General features: G+C 50.7%; 1 protein-coding gene across 13 annotated transcripts in view; it reads left to right on the top strand.

Annotated features, from left to right (window-relative positions):
• The window catches only part of ZNF618 (zinc finger protein 618), a 180,926-nt gene that overhangs the window by 149,615 nt on the left and 13,654 nt on the right, over positions 1 to 17,657 (top strand). For 4 of the 13 annotated variants that reach the window (XM_067040905.1, XM_059071236.2, XM_067040911.1 and 1 more), the window contains 4 exons: positions 7,676 to 7,915; positions 11,629 to 11,712; positions 13,959 to 14,003; positions 14,970 to 15,047. In XM_067040905.1, coding sequence (XP_066897006.1) covers positions 7,676 to 7,915; positions 11,629 to 11,712; positions 13,959 to 14,003; positions 14,970 to 15,047 — 447 coding nt within the window. The remainder of the gene's footprint in view (positions 1 to 7,675; positions 7,916 to 11,628; positions 11,713 to 13,958; positions 14,004 to 14,969; positions 15,048 to 17,657) is intronic. The other 9 variants (XM_067040906.1, XM_067040900.1, XM_067040907.1 and 6 more) reach the window with 6 other exon arrangements.

The following is a 17,657-nucleotide window of genomic DNA, read 5'->3' as shown; positions in this document are numbered from 1 at the left end:
AGAAAACCATGAAATGAACTAAAGGACATTACAGTGTTGGGATGTTTCTTCTTTTCCAGGAGAATGACTTCTTTTTTTGAGCTTCTTTTTCTTGGAAAGGCATCTAAATTGCTTTGAGACCTAGGGCAGTTTGTAGAGTTAATTTGCCTTCAAGCATGTGTTTTCTGATTACTTCTATCTAAAATTCCCTAGAATTTTACCTGGCTTTATTTCACTCCCCAAACTGACCCTTCAGTGGCAGGGAACTACAGTCCTAGGATTAGGATAGTGCCCCAAATTCAATCAGTGGTTGGTTAACCATGCTCATAATCAAGAAAATAAATATTTCTGGTGTTTTTTTTTTAAAAAAAACACCTTTATTGAAGTATATTGTCACTGAATAAAGTACCTTATTTAAAGTGAACAGTTTGATGTTTTGACCTATGTATGCACCCATGAAACCATCACCACAATCAAGATAATGAACATATCCATCACCCCCAAAAGTTTCCTCATGCCCTTCTGTAATCCCTCACTCACCACTTCCCTACCCCCAGGCAATCACTGATCTGCTTCCTGTTACTATAGATTAGTTTGTATTTTCTAGAATCTTGCAAATATGAAATCTTATAGTATCTACTCTTTTTGAGTGTGGTGGGGTCTGGCTTCTTTCATTTAGCATAATTGTTTAAAGATTCATCCATGTTTATATATATCAGTAGTTCATTCCTTTTCATTGATGAGTAGTAGTGTTCCACTGTCTAGGTGCAGATGCCACAATTTCCTTCATCTGTTTACTTATGGTTAGATATTTAGGTTGTTTCCAGTTTGGAGCTAATATAAATAAAGCTGCTGTGAACATTTGTGAACACGTCTTCCTATGGATGAATGCCTTCATTTCTCTTAGGTAAATACCTAGTCTGGATCATATGATAAGTTTAACTTTTAAGAAACAGACTGTTATGCCATTTTATATTTCAACCAGCAGTGTATTTTACTTTTCTTGTAATGTCCTTGTCCAAGTTGGGTATCAGAGTAATGCTGGCCTCATAAAGTGAGTTGGGAAGAGTGTTCCCTGAGTATAGTGTCAATTAGGTTATGTTGGTTAATAATGTTCAACCCTATACTTTTACAGGCTTTTATTTTTAACATCTTTATTGGAGTATAACTGTTTTACAATGGTGCGTTAGTTTCTGCTTTACAACAAAGTGAATCAGTTATACATATACATATGTTCCCATATCTCTTCCCTCTTGCGTCCCCTCCCTCCCACCCTCCCTATCCCACCCCTCTAGGCGGTCACAAAGTACCGAGCTGATCTTCCTGTGCTATGCGGCTGCTTCCCACTAGCTATCTGTTTTACATTTGGTAGTGTATATATGTCCATGCCACTCTCTCACTTCGTCACAGCTTACCCTTCCCCCTCCCCATATCCTCAATGGATTAAAAAACCTATTTCTTCTGTTAAGTAGAGGGAGAAGCATTAAAATCTACAACGATAATTGTGGATATGCTGTTTCTCTCCTTAGTTCTGTCAATTTTTGATTCATGTATTTTGAAACTTTGTTTTTAGGTGCATACACTGAGGATCATTATGTCTTGATGAATTGACCCTTTTTAAAATTGTGCAATGCCCCTTTAAATCTCTGGTAATACCTGTTGTCCTGAAATCTACTTTATTTGATATTAATATAGCCACTTCAGGTTTCTTAGGATTAGTATTTGTAGGATAAATCTCTTTTCATCTTTTTAATCTATGTCTTTATATATGAAGTGTGTACATATAGTTGGTTCTTGCTCCTTTATCCAGTTGGGCAATCCCTGCTCTTTAATTGAGGTGTTTAATCCGTTTACATTTAATATAATTTATTGATATGGTTGATTTTAAATTTACCATCTTATTATAATTTTTCCTGTTGCGTCCCATCTGTTCTTATTCCTCATTTTTTCTACTTTTCTTGCCTTCTTTAATATAATCAAGAATTTTTTTGTTTCCTCTGTTAGCTTTCTAGCTATACCTCTTTTTCTTTAGTGGTTACTCTATGGTTTATAACATTCATCTTTAATGTATTACAGTTTACCATGAATTTATAACACATAACACATAATCTGAGAATCTTATAACAACTTACTTCTATTTTCTGCCCTCCTGTCCTTTGTGCTATTCTTACAATACATATACATCTACATAAGTTATAAACCCAATAATTTTTCTTTTTGCTTTATATAGTCAGTTATTTGTTAAAGAAATAAGAAAATGCCTTTTATATTTACCCACATATTAAAATTTTCATATTTTTCTTTCTTTTTTATAAATCTGAATTCTATGTTATGCTTTTCCTTTATTCCCTGAAGAGATTCCTTTAACATTTCTTATACTGTAGGTCTGTTGATGAAAGAGTCTCTTAATTGAAAGTGTTTCTATTTCACCTTTTCTTTTGAAGGATATTTTCTTTGGATATGAAATTCTAGGTTGAGATATTTTTCTTTCAGCATTTTAAAAATGTCATTCCTTTATCTTCTGGCTTATGTTGTTTCTGATGAGAATTCAGAGATCATTCTGATTGTTATTCTGTATTTAATGGGTCTCTTTTCTCTGAATGCTTTTAAATATTTCTCTGTATTACTAATTTTCAGCAATTTGATTATGATGTATAGTTTTCCTTGTGTTTATCCTGTTTAGGGTTCACTGAGCTTCTTAGATCAGTGGGTTTATATTTTTCATCAGATTTGGAAAATTTTCAGCCAGTATTTCTGCAAATATTTTTCTTCCCCAATCTCTTCCTTCTCCTATTGAGACTTTAATTTCATATCTATTAGATTGTTTTATGATGTTTACAGATCAATTGAAGCTCTGTTCAGTCTTTCAGCCTTGTTTTCCCTCTGTGTTTCAATTTGGATAATATCTAGTGTCCTGTATACAAGTTTACTGATCTTTTCTTCTACAGTCTTATTTGTTTCATTAGAAATATCCATCAAATGAATTTTACATTTCAGCTATCATATTTTTCATCTCTGTAATTTCCACTTGGTTCCTTTTTACATTGTTTCTTTCATTATATTCATATTACCCTTTAAATGTTTGAGCATATTTGTAATAGCTGTGTTAAGGTCTTTGTCTGCTAATGCCATCATCCCTGTTATTTCTTTATGTTCCTATTGATATTTTTCCTCTTGATTATTACTCACATTTTCCTGCTTCACCTAACAAATAAATTTTTAATTCTGTGCTGAACATTGTGGATGCATGCTATGTTGTTGAATGTGTGGATTTTGTTGTCTTCTTCTAAAAAGTGTTAAATTTTGTTCTGGCAGGCAGTTAATCTACTTACAGGTCAACTCGATACATTACAGCCTTGTTTTAAAGCTGTGTTAGGGCAGTTCCAGAGCAGTCCGTATTCTAGGGTTAGAGTAATCCTTCTGAGGCATGGCTTTTCTGGGTCTCAACTGAATGCTGGAGGTATCCTCTCCTCTGGCAGGTGGAACTCAGACATCTCCTTGCCTTTTGCCACCTCTGAATCTTCAATCAGCTCCCTGCCCACCCCCACCCCCCCAGCAGCTATTGGTTGCCAGTCTTTGCAGAGGCTCCTTTTGCACAAATACAGTTTGGTGTTCAGCCAAAGACTTCAAGGGGCCCCTCTGCCCATTTCTGGAGTTGTTTTTTTGCACAATTTCCTCCTCTTTGTTATTCTTCCCTGTAAATCCCAGCTGCCTCAGAAGCCCTGAACTCAGATCAATGAGATTGCAGTGCATCCTTCAAGCTCCACCTCTGTGCTGTGGTCCAGAGAGTCTATCCTAACAGAGAGCTGGGATGATCCTGGGGCTTACAGCAGGTCTTCTTTCATGAATCACAGTCTTGCACCATCTACATTCAGAGTCTGAAAATTCTTGTTCCATGCATTTTGTCCGGCTTTACAGTTGAATCTGGAGGAGGGCTAGTCCTGTACCAGGTATACATACCATCATGGCCAGAAGTGTAAGGTCTCCAGTTCTCTTTCTAAGACTAAAATCTGTGAGCAGCAGTTCCCAGATTAGATTCCTCTTGCATCACATCTCCTTTGCATTCCCCCCTCTAGCCTTTGAGCACCCTCTTCCCTTTTGCCTCTGATGCATTTCCACTCCCCTTTACTACGTTAAAGGTTTCAGGGAAATCCTCTGGTCTCCCCTGCCTCTCAGCTGCATGGTTACCTTTCTTGAACCCTTATAGTCTCTGAATTTTTGTTCCAGTTAAATTTTCAGCTTTACAGAAAGAAGAGACTATGTCCTGTCTTTTTTTTTTTTTTTTTTTTTGGTGGTACGCGGGCCTCTCACTGTTGTGGCCTCTCCCGTTGCGGAGCACAGGCTCCAGATGTGCAGGCTCAGCGGCCATGGCTCACGGGCCCAGCCGCTCTGCGGCATGTGGGATCTTTCCGGACCGGGGCACGAACCCGTGTCCCCTGCATCGGCAGGCGGATTCCCAACCACTGCGCCACCAGGGAAGCCCCCTGTCTTATTTTTAATATCTCTTATGTGTAAATATCTCATACCTTTCTTACTAGGCCAGTCGGCCAGTCTGAAACGCTTTCTTCCTTTCTCAGTGAGAGCCCAGGTAGGAATATCAATCAGCCTAATAACATTACACATGAGGTCAACAGATGGAGCAAAAGGTTGAGTGAAACGAGTTAGGAGCCCGGGAAGGTTATCTTGGCTCGGCACTGATCTCCTCTGTGACCCTGGCATGGTGCCCGTACCTCTCTGAGCCTCTTTGTCCCTAGCTGTCTTATACCCTTGGTACCAGTGGGAGGATAACACGTGAGAAGCTTCTTACGCCCTCTCTTGGGCCTCCTATCTTTAATGTGTTCTGTTTAAGTGGTTCTGAGCCATTCGTGCATTGATTCCTGGTTCCACAATACCTGTTGAGCACTTCCTGTGTCTTAGGGAATGTGCCAGGCACTGAGTGCGTGGCTGGACCAAAGTGGCAGAGTCCCTACCCCCACGGAACATACAGGGTAACGGGGAAAGAGACATTGATCAAAGGTCACACCATGGGTCATCAGTGGTAGCAGTCAGATCTTGGAAGGGAAGAAGGGAGGCGACTGAAAGATAAATGGCCAGGTGGGGTATCAGGGAGGGCTTCCAGAGGAAGTGATGTTTAGGTGGAGGTATGTAGGACCAGCAGTAGTGATCCAGGCAGAAACTGGAGGGAAGAACATTCCAGGCAGAGGGAATAACCATGAGCAAAGGCCATGAAACTTGGAAGAGAGAGGAGTAGACTTAGAGGGCAAGAAGTGGGCAGGTCCCAGGCAAGGGTCCAGGGCAAGCAGGTGATGCCCGAGGGTTTATTGTATCATGTGCTTTTGGGTGTCCTGAGCTCCCTGCCACAGGGAAGGAGGGGCTCTCCCACACGGAATGCCAGGATTTTGACAGCAGGGTCACAGAGCATGAAAAGATCTGATCCAGAGGGTCTCCTAGAAACCATTCTGCAGGTGGAGACGAGGCCTAAGAGGGGAAGCAACATGCTGTTTATTGCTCAGAAATTCTCTGTCCCTTGTGCCCAGGTGCCCGGGGGTGTGTTAGTGACTAAGGGGACCACATGGCCTGTGCAAAGACCTCCATGAGAAGCTGGCAGGCTTGAGCCCCCGTCCCATCCTGGCACTAACTTTCTGTGTGGCTGTAGACTTATTATTAACCGTTCTGGGCCTTGGTTTCCTTATTCCTAAAAAATACCATTAATAACTGTTGACATTTGAAGAGTAGTTTACCGTTCAGGGTGCTTCCGTGACCTGTATGGATTCTCACAAACTCCCTGTGAGGTTGGTAGTGCAGAGATGGGTGTCCTGCTTTCATCGGTGGAGGTGAGGTGGGAAAACTGAGGCCAAGAGGGGAAGTAAAGAGTCCAAGACCGCAGAAGCCGGAGGTGACAGACTTGGGATTCAGCGGTGGGTCAGGCTCAGCGCACACTCAGTGCTGGTTCCGTTAAACAGTGACCCACAAGCTGTGGTCCCCAAACTGTGCTTCAGGGAGACAGGGGAGAAATCAGAGATGGGACGCTGGACGCGTTCGTCAAAGTTTGATGTGTAGGTTTATCCTGTGGCTAAGAAAAAAAGATTGAGAATTGTGAGATGAGCCACCCTTCCAGTTGAACTCGGGACCTTCAAGGTCTTTCACTCTGAAAGGGAGGGAGGGAGGGAGAAAGGGGAATCGTATGTAAGTATCCCTCCCCAGCCACCCCTCTCCAGTTCCTGATTGAGAAAGTGAGAATCTGGAGAGCGGGCTGGCGGGGAAGAGGAGTAGCGAGGGACACCTGTGTTCTTCGCAGACTGAGCCTGGGGGATTCCTCCTGGGGCTTGGGTGGGGCAGGTGAGGGCTTGCTTATGGAGCCACGACCAAAGGACTCCCCATCCCCAGCTCCTGGCATCTGGCCGCTACTGAGGTGGAAAGGCAGTGACCTCCCCAAGGGGAAAAGGGGGGCCAGCCTGAGTCCTCTGAGCTCACCTCAGGGCCTCAGGGCCTGTGTGACCTTGAACAAGGCCCTGACTCCTGCGTCTCTGGGCCTGGGCTTCCTCACCGGCCAGGAGTGGGCAGAGGTGGAGGGTCAGGGAGCGCCCGTTTATTTTGGCTATGAGGGCCCGTGGGCACAGCGTCTGGTGCCCAGGATGGACACTGGCCTGGGAGCAAGGGTGTAAGAAGGTCTCTCCTCTGCCCCTGAGGCAGGCAGCAGGGCAGGGTCCTTGCCAGGCTCCGGCCAGGCTCTGCGGCAAGGTGGTGCCCTCGAGATGTTCTCAGTGCCGGTGGGTTCCACGAGCCCCCGATCAGCCCCGGAGGGGTCCCTTCTTTTGCCATCTGGTCTACTCTTGCCCTCCGGGGAGAGCTGCAGTTGAGTGAAACCACTGCCTCTCCTTTCGGTTGGAAGGTGGGACTGTGGCCACATTCAGGGGCTTCCCACCCCGGTAACTACGTCTCCGGGCGGCGTGCAGGAGGCTTCCACCTGAGACCAGCCGAGCAGGAGACCTGCCGAGGGTCAGGGCTCCCCACCCCTGTTCTCAGTAACTCCAGTTTCTGCAGAGAAGGCGGGCAGAGGAGGCAGGAGGTGTGGGAAATGGTGACACAAGCTGCCCCTAACCCCACCAGGGAGCTGCTGCACTGATTTCCATTAAAGCGTCAGGCGTTGGGTCGAGCACTGTCCTCTGCGATTCTCAATCCCAGGCAGTGCCCAGGGGCGCCACAAGCCCCTTCCCCTAAAACTGTGGGGTGACATTGGGCCCTCTGCTCTTCCCCTCCCCCATCAGTCAACCCTGCACGTCTCTGCCTCTCTGTCGTCTATCATTACTGCTGAGCCAGCCTGCCTTGGAAGGAAAAGAGGCTTAGGAGTCAACATTTTAGAAAATGCATTTGAGCCTGGGTTGATTAATTCAAGTGCCCCAAGCATGGGTCACAGGCCGAGTTCTTAGACACGCACAGCCTGGGTTGGTCAAGGGTTATGGGTGACCCAGCCAGTGGGCTGGTCAGTGACCTCCAAGTAATACTGAGTGTGAGCTGGCGATCAGGCTTCCCTCGAGGAGAAGCTGGGGGAGGTTCTAGACTCCCAGACTTTCTCAGGCTCCAGGTGGGAGCCAGAGCCCTTGCTCTCTGTGGACCAAGAAGTGTTGGCCCTCGGGCGTAGGGGTACTTGGTCGGCTCCAAGCGCCCTCGGCAACTGAGAGCGTGACCCTCTCAGGTACTGCCCCCGGGTGGGAGCCACCGGACGATCCAGACACGGGCTCTGAGTGTTCGCATCCAGAGGTCTCCCCGTCTCCACGCTTCGTGGCAGCGAAGACCCAGACGAACCAGTCGGGGAAAAAGGCTCCGGCCTCCGTGGTCCGATGCGCTACCCTCTTACACCGCACCCCTCCAGCCACCCAAACCCCGACGTTCCGCACTCCAAATTCGGGATCTCCGGCAAGCAAGGCAACTGCAGGTACCAATGGCCTATGTTACCCTCACACTTCCTCCACTCCCCGCCCTTCTCCCCACCTGCCACAGCTGTGCCCGGGGTCATTGTTCCCTTGCAAGAGTGAGGGTGGTGGTCCCTAGCTCTCTGGGACGAATCTGGGTCTCGGCTCTGCCTCAGGCTGGCTCTGTGACCACGGCAAGCCACATAGCCTCTCTGAGTCTAGGTTTTCTTACCCTAAATCAGAGGGTTGTACAAGATGGTTTGCAAACTAATTTTTTTAAGTAGGAGAATATTTTTCTCCCCAAGTCATGGCCTAAGGGGTTTTAAATTCTTTTAAATTAATTGCCAACATTTGAGCATTAGGAGATTTTTATATGAAACTTTTGATTTCTAGCTTACATTGAAAAGTCAGATCTGGCAGTCCTGGGCCCACTTTCCTCAGGGCAGCAATTGCCTTGGGGCCGAGCCACAGCTGCCTCCTTCAGTAGAGCGTGTGCTCTCCAGTTTTCCACAGTCCCCACCGCTCCCTCCTGCCTCCCCAATACAGTGGCCACGTGGCAGGTGCCATGTCTCATTGTGATCACACTGTTGTCTGTCTCACATCCAGCCCGGTTCATCCATTTACGTCACCTGCCTGGACCCTCTTGGCATGAGTTTGCATCCCCCATTGTTCAGAAAACCCAGTCAAAAAACTCATTTCTGCGAAGAGCTGCTCTCCATGAAAAAGAGTGTTTGGCTGGGAGCTCTGTCCTCTTGGCCTCCCTCTACCTCACTGTTCAGGAAACCCCTCCATGAGCCATAGCCCGGCGGGAAGCCAACGGATGCCCACTCCAGTGTTGTCTGAGTCTACGCAGAAAGGGCTCAGACTCTGGAAGGGTGAACAGGCAGTGAAAGGTGCACACCAGCCATTTCTTACCAGTTATCGGGGAAAACTGATAAGACACTGCTGAGTACCAGCTAATCAGGAATCCTGATTCACACCTGGATGGAAAGAGCCTTGAGCCTCCTGCCTGGATATGTGGGATGTAGGGTAGAGTGATGACTTGGTCATTCTGGGACTACGGGCCTTTCGGATGCCCTCAAGAGGCCCAGAGTTATCCATTAAATATACAAGTGATCAAACGGAAAACTCACTCAAATGAACCAGGGGGCTGGACCGATTACAGCCACGTGATGAGTTGTGCTCGCCTTTACTCTGGTTCAGAAGGCTAATCAGGAGCAAGGATGTGGTTCTTAAAAATGTTTGAAGCTATGCTTATTGTGCTTAGATCTTCCGAAAGGATAGTAAGTAGTTAATCAACTTTGAAGGTAATGGTTTTCAGCTACTGTGTAGAGAAGAGCTAGTAGCCATTGTTTTTTGGCAACCGTAGTTATAAATCAGTTAAACAGGCTGGTCATCACGGACTTATTGGTGGTGGATACTGACTCAACTAAATAATGGGATCACGGCTTTCAGATCTTGATTTTACTCTTGACCTTGTGGCTGGGAGTTTTTGCATCTGCAGTTTCTGCAGAGAACTGCCTTTAGGGCCTGTGTGGTCTGTGGCAGCTCTCAGAACCCAGAGTCACCAAGTAAGCATCTGCAAGCCATGGGGCTTGCCTCTGGCTGCCTTTATGTGACCTGGAAGACTTGTGGTGGGTGTCACACCTGGATTACTAGCTGCGCAGGTCAGGGGACACCAGGTTGTGAGCCGGAGCCTGCATGTTGGAGCTGGAAGTCGTCACTGCCCCCGTCATGCTAAGAACAGGCAGCCGCTCCCGTGTGTGTGTGTGTGTGTGTGTGTGTGTGTGTGTGTGTGAGTGAGTGAGTGTGTGTGCCTGCGTGTGTGTGCCTGCGTGTGTGTGCCTGCGCGGGGATGTCCCCTGTGGAGCCGCTCGCTGGTTTTCAGCCAGAGGTGCCTATAGCAGGGATAGCTGATCAAAATCTGCTTTATCAGCTGAGCCATAGGAGGCTAATTATAAGAGTTTGTAACCTTAGTTGTGCTGAATTGTACCAATATGTTGGTCAGGCTGCACAAAAATCCTCCACAGATGGGTAGCCATCCGCTGCATGCATGAGGGTTAAGATGGGGAAAGGAAGCACTTCCTTGCCCCAGCCCTTTTTCAAAAGGAAGCATCTGTGCCAAGAATGAAACCTCCTTATTCTGCCATCTTCAAGGGTTAGGAGCTTAGTCAGCCCCAGGAACTTGACAACCTCACTCTCTCTGGGTTTTCACCTATAAGATGGGAATGACAGCGTGGACCTCATAGGGCGACTGGAGGATTATGTGGATGTAAAGCATCTGGACCAGGCCTGGCCCATAGTAGGTGCTTTGTAAATAAGAGTCCGCCCGTTTTTCCTAGGTAAAGAAGTGAGGGGCTTTCTTTGCCAGTTTACAGATGGTATCTTGAAGTGGGCAGGTGTGTAGCTCTCAGTCCAGGCATTTTACAGACACAGTTAGAAGAGAGGGTCTTTTGTGTGATGTTGTCAACAGCCTCTGCAAAAAGGAGGCTGCATCAGGAGGCTCTGTCAGAGTCGGGGGCAGGGGAATTGAGCAGGGCCTATAGGAGCCACCTGTGGCTTCCTTTCCCATCACCCCAGTGATCTTCTGGAACCCCGGCCCCCATAGTCTGAGCGCTTGGCCTCCTGGCATAGGGTGGCCTGGGTGACAATGGCATTTCCCAAAGTGGGTTCCCAGAATCACCATTTTTGAAGGATGTTAAGGAATCTCATATTTTTAAATGGGCTTCAGTGGCCGATTATATTTGGGAAGGGTGGGTTCGGTGAAACTAGATGGGTCTCTCTCCGGTCGCACTTCTCAGAGCCTTTGATACCCTCATGCAAGCTGTTTCTCCTTAAGAAAGAGGCTGCTGGTCAGCTGCTCATCCCAGATTGACTTGTTCCCAGAAGCCTTTATATCCTGGCACATCCAGCATCCCCACTGAGCAGCTTGGAAAAGCCGTCACCTTCTGGCTCAGACGTTCGAGACAGAACGTTGGTGTTTCCCACCTGGTTGGACCCTTTCTCTGACTCCGGCGTTTACAGAGAGTTCTGGGAGAAGGCGAGCCACTCAGGAAGGCACGTTAGTGGAGACACCCCAGAATCACTCGGGGAGCCAGTCCCTTGCCCCCAGTGAACCCCGACCAGACCTCACCTCGTCTTTGGCCTCCCAGGGTGTGGGGCTACCCCAGCTCACCCTATCATGACTTCTCTGCCACCCAGGGGACCCCTTCTGCTCTCTGGCCCTCCTGCTCTGCCAGAGCCACCGCCAGAAAACAGTCTGTCACCCTCCCTGCTCCTTGGTGGGTCCTGTGTCAGCAGAATCTGGTAGAGCAAGTAGCGAGTGGCAGATCCAGATTACTTAGTGTCACGTGTGGCTCCCCAGGGGTCAAAGATAGGAGACCCGGGCCTGTGTGCCATCGACTCGATCAGTTGGAGCTTGTGAGTGTGCCCACATCCCACACACATCCGCCCCGTGCCTGGACCTCCACCCACCCTGGGCACTGTCAGGGACCTCTTGGGATCCTGACGAGGTGTCAGGCCATTCAGGTGAGCCTGAGGAGCTTCAGGTTTGGGGTTCTGGATCCCATCAGTCTGCTGGTCCCCAGCATAAAGCCTCAGGCACTCACCCAGCCCAGGGGCCGGGGCAGCTCCCACGTCCCTGGCCTCCCAAGCCCCCTCTGGCCTGCCCCTCCCTTTGGACCTGTTGCTGACCAACCAGCGTGGTTTTTCCTTGCTCTCTCCTCTCCCCACCCAGCAGAAAGCGCTTTCAGTCGGAGGGTAGAAGGCAAAGCACAAAACCACTTTGAAGAAACGAATAGCAGTTCCCAAAACTCCAGCGGTGAGTGTGCCCCACGACAGTCACCCTGTGCTGCCGCGTCAATGCATCAGTCCGCGCCGGGATCTTTGTGGTGCGTGACGGGGCAGGGTGTCGGGAGGAGGCTGAGGGCGGAGCATTAGAGGGTGGCCAGAGCCCGGCAGGAGCCGGAGGGGCCCTTTTTTCCAGGGACATCCCTCCGGGCCTCAGGAGCGTCTCCGGGACTATGGAACCTCTTTGTCTCTTCCCCATGGAGAGAGGAACTCCCCTGCCCCATGACCTGTGTGATACACTGACTCGGATGGCCCCCTTTGAGCCATTGCTATGTTTATAGGATGAACATCACAGCCATTTTTTTTTTCCAGAAGAAGCAAAGCGGGTACAGTAGAGAGAGCTGTGGCCTAAGAGCCGGAGGCCCCAAGTTCTGGTCCCCTTTTGGACCTGGGAACGTCCAAAGGTTCCCTTCCAGCCCCTACCAGCCCAAGTAGGCTTGCCTGAGGTTCCCAGTGGTGTTTTGGCGCCCCCTGGTGGTTGCCTCATGCAGGACTCTAGTGGAGCCCTAGAGCACCTTAGAGCAGCCAAAAGCCACTGTCCCCAGCCAGACCTGGGGCCAGCCTGGCGGAGCCATGCGTGATCACAAGCCAGCCTCTGCCCGAGAAAGGCACGGCAAGCTGGTCTGCACAGTGCCAGCCAGGGCAGGGTGTAAAAAAGATTTTGATACTTCCTTTATACTAAGGTAAACCATCACTCACTTTCTTGCTCAATTAAAGTTTAATTCACCAGATTAGGTGTTGGCCTGTGCTCAGCACCGTGCTGGGCACTGCCTGGGTGCAGACAGATGATGCACGTGGCTTGACCACCAGTCAGGGGCTTTATGAAACATCCAGGAGCGCAGGCTTGCACATGCAAACTTCCTGACAGTGATCTGAGCTCCAGCTAAGGCTCCGAGCCCAGCTCCACCATCTACAAGCTGGTGACTTGAGCTCGCCTCTCAATTTCACCTCTGCTGTGGAATGGGAATGGCAAACACGTCCCTGTGGTGGGGAATATTCAGAGGGTGCCCTGCAGAGTTTACACACTCACATGGTAGGCTATTTTGGAGGTGGTCAGTTTTTTAAGTAAACCAAGTGATTTGATGAATAAGTGCTCCAAGGAAGGGAGTGAGGTGTGCCGTGGGAGCCCCGAGAATGTTGCCACGATCCTTTAAACCATAGAGAGCGTGTTGACTTTTCCAAACTGCTTCATCCTTTTTGGAAACTATAACCCACTCAGCCCCTCCAAAAGGTGAGCCTTAAGGAACTGGAGTAAGGGCTTCCCTGGGGGCGCAGTGGTTGAGAGTCCGCCTGCCGATGCAGGGGACGCGGGTTCGTGCCCTGGTCTGGGAAGATCCCACGTGCCGCGGAGCGGCTGGGCCCGTGAGCCGTGGCCTCTGAGCCTGTGCGTCTGAAGAACTGGAGTGACTGGCCCAAGGCCACACAGGAATAAGCAGCAGAGCCAGGACTGAAACCACGGTCTCCCGGGAGCCTTTGTTCTCAGCCAGCCAGGCTGCAGCCCCTGCCTCTCCTTCCACCGGAGCTGATGTTCAGAATTGGGAATGACGGTGTGAAGCGCTGCTCCCGCCGGCAGCCACCATTTATTGAGCGCTTACTGTGTGCCTGGCACGTGTTCAGAGCTGTATGTGTCTTAACCTGTTTTCATCCTTACCACAGCCCAGTGAGGGTCAGTGTTATTGTTATCCCCACTTTTTGGATGAGGAAACTGAGGCTCAAGAGAGGTTGATTGTTGCCCCAGGTCCCCAGCTTGTGAGTGGTGGAGCCAGGATTCCCGGTGTAGTCCGTCTGGCCCCGTTCTGCTGCCTCCTGCCTGTGAGGCTCACCTGACCACGCCAGGAAGCGCGGGGAGCTGCCAGCAGACAGAAGCCCTCAAAGTGCAGCCCTCCCTTGGCCGCTCTGGTGTTTGGTGCCAGAGAGTACCACCCCGGTGCCGGGACCTAGAAGCAGCTTCCCAGCTCCCTGTCCTGAACCAGGCAGCCAAGCGTGGATATTTTCTCCTTAGTGCTCTGTGGGCTGACATTTTGAAAGTTGGGGGTGTCCTGGAGGGATGGCCCCAGCTGATCTCACCCTGCCCATGCCCCAGCCCCACCCCAGCTTGCCCCCTCCTCCTCCAAGAGCCCATCTGGCTCACTACTTCCTAAGGACAGAAGTAATGACTGTCATCTCCGAGCACCAGAACCAGAAGAGACTTAGCTCTAAACTGTTTCTCTTTTGCAGAAACTGCAAGTCCCCTGATTTCCAATCCTTTCCCTCTCCTACAGAGTAAGTGATGGTCCCGTCGGGGGGCTGGAGAGGGCGAGGCAGGGCAGGGAATGAACTCAGCCAGCCACACGTTCGGGACCTCCCCAGAGCATCAGACCTGGGCCGCCCTCCCAGGTAGACCCAGGTGGAGGAGGTGGAGGCACAGGGAGACCCAGCCCAGGCGGGTGGAGGAGTTTGGACAGGTGTCAGGCAGAGCTGTGGCCATGGGTGGCCTGACTCTGCCACCCCCAGCCCTGCAGGAACAAAGCCCCCCCCCCCCTCCTGCTCACGGGGGCAGCCTCAGGACGCCTCTTCCAAGCGCATCTCCGCCATCCTCCTGCTCTCTTTTCCCTACTCGTTTTTGCTCTCTTCTCTCTTTCTTTTTCCTTCCGCGTCCCTCTGCTGGGCACGCGTGTTCCCGTTTCTACGTGCTCTCATTCTTGCCGCCCTCCGGCCCGCTCCTCTTCCCTTTCCTGTCTTATCCCTGCTTCTCTAGCTCCTCTGTGCTTCTCCACTTCTCACCCTTTCTCTCACCCCTTCTCTCCTCCTCTTTACTGCCCTCCCATGTCCATTATGTTGTTTTTGGTTCATTCATTTGTTCACTCGGCAAACGGTGCCGTCTGTGTGCTTCCACCGGCTGAGAGGTGGGCTGCGGAACAACTAAGACGTGGTCTCCGCCCCGAGAGAGCTCTCGGTCCCTTAGTGTTAAGCGCCGCGCCCGGAACAGCATGGCACACAGTGAGCACTCGATAAATGCCGCTTGACTGCCCTCGGCGGTCTTTATCTGCCAGTCTTCCTCACCCCATTGCTCCTTCCCCGCAGCCTCTCCCTCAGTAGCTAGTGACAGGGGCGCAGACAGGCCCAGAGCCCTGAGTGCACGGCCCCCATGTGTGTCTGGGTGCCCAGTTCCAAAGCTGCCTGCGGCCCAGCAGAAAGGCATCCGGGTTCGTGCTGCCCCTAAGACAGCTGCTCCGTTTCTCCCTGCAGAGCCCTACACGTGCGGCGCCTGTGGAATCCAGTTCCAGTTCTACAACAACCTGCTGGAGCACATGCAGTCCCACGCGGGTAAGGGCCCCACGGTGGACGGGGGCGGGGTACTGAAGCCCACCCACCCCCCCCAATCCCTCCCACCCTCAGATCCTGCGAAAGGCAGGGACGGCCAGGGCCAGCCTGCGGCCGCTCTCCCAAGAAACAGTCACAGGACGTGGGAGCCCTGGTTAGTCCGTTGTAACTCAGGGTGGTCTGTGCCCTGCGGGGGCAGCTGGCTTGGTGGCAGCATAGCCAGAGAGGGGGGTCGGAGCTGGAGAAGGCTTCCAGAAATTGTGACCTCTGCCCGGAGCCTAGAGGCCAAACAGGAGCTGAGCTGGACAGAGTCGTGGAGGTGTGGAGGGTTGAGTGTGGTTTGAGACCCAGGTGAGCGGAGGAAGGGGAGGGCAGTGGAGAGGGCTCAGCCCGGGGCAGCCTGGGGCGAGCCCCATTGCTTTCGCGGTCATACCCCCGAAGCAGCAGTCCTCAAACGTGAGCGTGCATCAGTCACCAGGAGGGCTGGTGACAGCACAGATTTCTAGGCCGCACTCTGAACTTCGGACGCGTGGGTCTAGGTCGGGGCCCAGGACTCGCATCTCTGACAGGTCCTCGGGCCGCACACACCCGGCTTGTCCGGGACCGCACTTTGAGAACTGCTGCCGCAGAGCCACGGCTAGGAGTCTGCTGTCTGGACACCCTTTTTATCAGCTGTTTTGCCATCTGTCCGGCTTACGATGTTAGCTCCCTCACTAGACCGCCAGCCTCCAATTTTAGGTTTTGGTCATAGTAGCACTGATTTCTTTTTTTTCTTTTTTTTAACGTCTTTATTGGAGTATCATTGCTTTACAATGGTGTGTTAGTTGCTGCTGTACAACAAAGGGAATCAGCTATACGTATACATACATCCCCATATCTCCTCCCTCTTGCGTCCCCCTCCCTCCCACCCTCCCTATCCCACCTCTGTAGGTGGTCACAAAGCACCGAGCTGATCTGATTTCTGATCTAATCTCTGTTTTAGGCAGGCAGACACTGTTTGCTGTAACAGGTAAATCCCAAATTCTCAGTGGTTTGACATAATCACTTCCTTCTCAGCCACATCACAGCCTAATGCACGCGGCCTTCCACGTGGAGATTCGGGGACCCAGACTCCTTCCTTCCTGTGTCTCCATCCTCCCCTGGGTCACAGAGTCCTCTCTGTCTGCCTGATGGGCGGGGAGAGAGGCACACTTCCTTCTTTACCACTTCAGACATATGCTCAAATTCCAGAGCCCTGCCCAGGGACAGCCCGGCAAGGGAAATGGGAATATGGGGGAGACAGCTCGCTGACCCTGCCACCCTTCCTGCAGGGTGACCCTCTGGAGGCATTGGAGGTGATGTGAGAAAAGCGCCTGACACAGACCAGTGGTTCAGTAAAGGCCAAAGAGGAGCTGACCAGGAAAGAAACTGTTTGCTTAGCTCCTGTCACTTCTGCTGTCACTGTGGTGGTTGTTGTTAGTTATTGCTTGTCTTTCTCTTAGGTTTCTGGATCTTTCATATCACCTTCCAGGTCTGGCCTGACTAGCACAGAGCATTACAGGGCAAGACGCTCTTCAGGCAGGCGCTGTTGTGTTAGCGTGACCCCTCTTCATTCATTCATTTATGCAGCGTATATCTATTGGGTATCTGCTGTACACTAGGCACCAACTCGCATGGTTTTGGGTGGGAGGGAGATAATTTATTTCTTAGGTACTCATTAAAATCAGTGCAGGGACTTCCCCGGTGGTCCAGTGGTTAGGAATATGTGCTTCCGATGCAAGGGGTGCGGGTTCAATCCCTGGTCGGGAACTAAAATCCCACATGCTGCGCGGCACGGCCAAAAAATTTAAAAATAATAATAGTAAAATCAAATCAGTGCAGAGCTGGATCGGCTGCCATGACACGTGAGTTCCAGTCCTCTCTAACCGATGTGTCTCTATACCATGTGACCTCAGGCAGGAAACTTTGTGCCCCCCCCACCCCGAGTCTCCGTCTCTAAAACAAGGGCACACAGACCTGCAATCTCCAGCCGCCCTCCTTACACCAAGCTTCTGTCTTCACGTGTCTCACACCTCCCAGCTTGCCTTTGCTGTCAGCCATCCTGCACCGGGGAAGGCCTTGAACGCATGCACTCAGAGCACTTAGACTTGACCCCGTGGGGAACCAGTAGCCAAAGTTAGAAGGCTGCTGGGGACCACTGCCTGAGCACAGCACTTGGGCCCGAGACCCCCAGGGCCCTGTCTCTGCTCCCTTCTCCTCTGAAACCCTCCGCCCCTCTGCCAGCTCTGGAAGCTGAGCTGGGGAAGAGTCTGGGTGCCAGTGCTTCTCTGTCCCTCAGGCAGTTGGGCGGAGGCCATTAACATGCAAATCAAGGGTGCGCCTGTGGGTGCCCCACCTCCCCCAAGCATCCCAACTTGTTTTTTCCGAGAAGAGCTTTGGCCTGCTTTGTTCTGGTTCAGGGCTGGCAGAGAATGCCTTGCCCGCAATCCAGTGCAAAGCCAGGCTGAATCCCAGCCAGGCTGAGTCGGGATTAAAGGATTGACTCCATAGACAGAAATTAAGCGTCATGATCTGCGCAGTTCACAGCGCTGCTGATAAGGGGGATCAGCCTCGAATAACAGCAATCTCATTAAG

This window comes from Kogia breviceps, chromosome 8, assembly GCF_026419965.1.
Source record: "Kogia breviceps isolate mKogBre1 chromosome 8, mKogBre1 haplotype 1, whole genome shotgun sequence".
Classification (NCBI taxonomy): domain Eukaryota; kingdom Metazoa; phylum Chordata; class Mammalia; order Artiodactyla; family Physeteridae; genus Kogia; species Kogia breviceps.
Note: the sequence above shows the minus strand (reverse complement) of the source record. Positions and strands in the feature narration are given on the sequence as shown.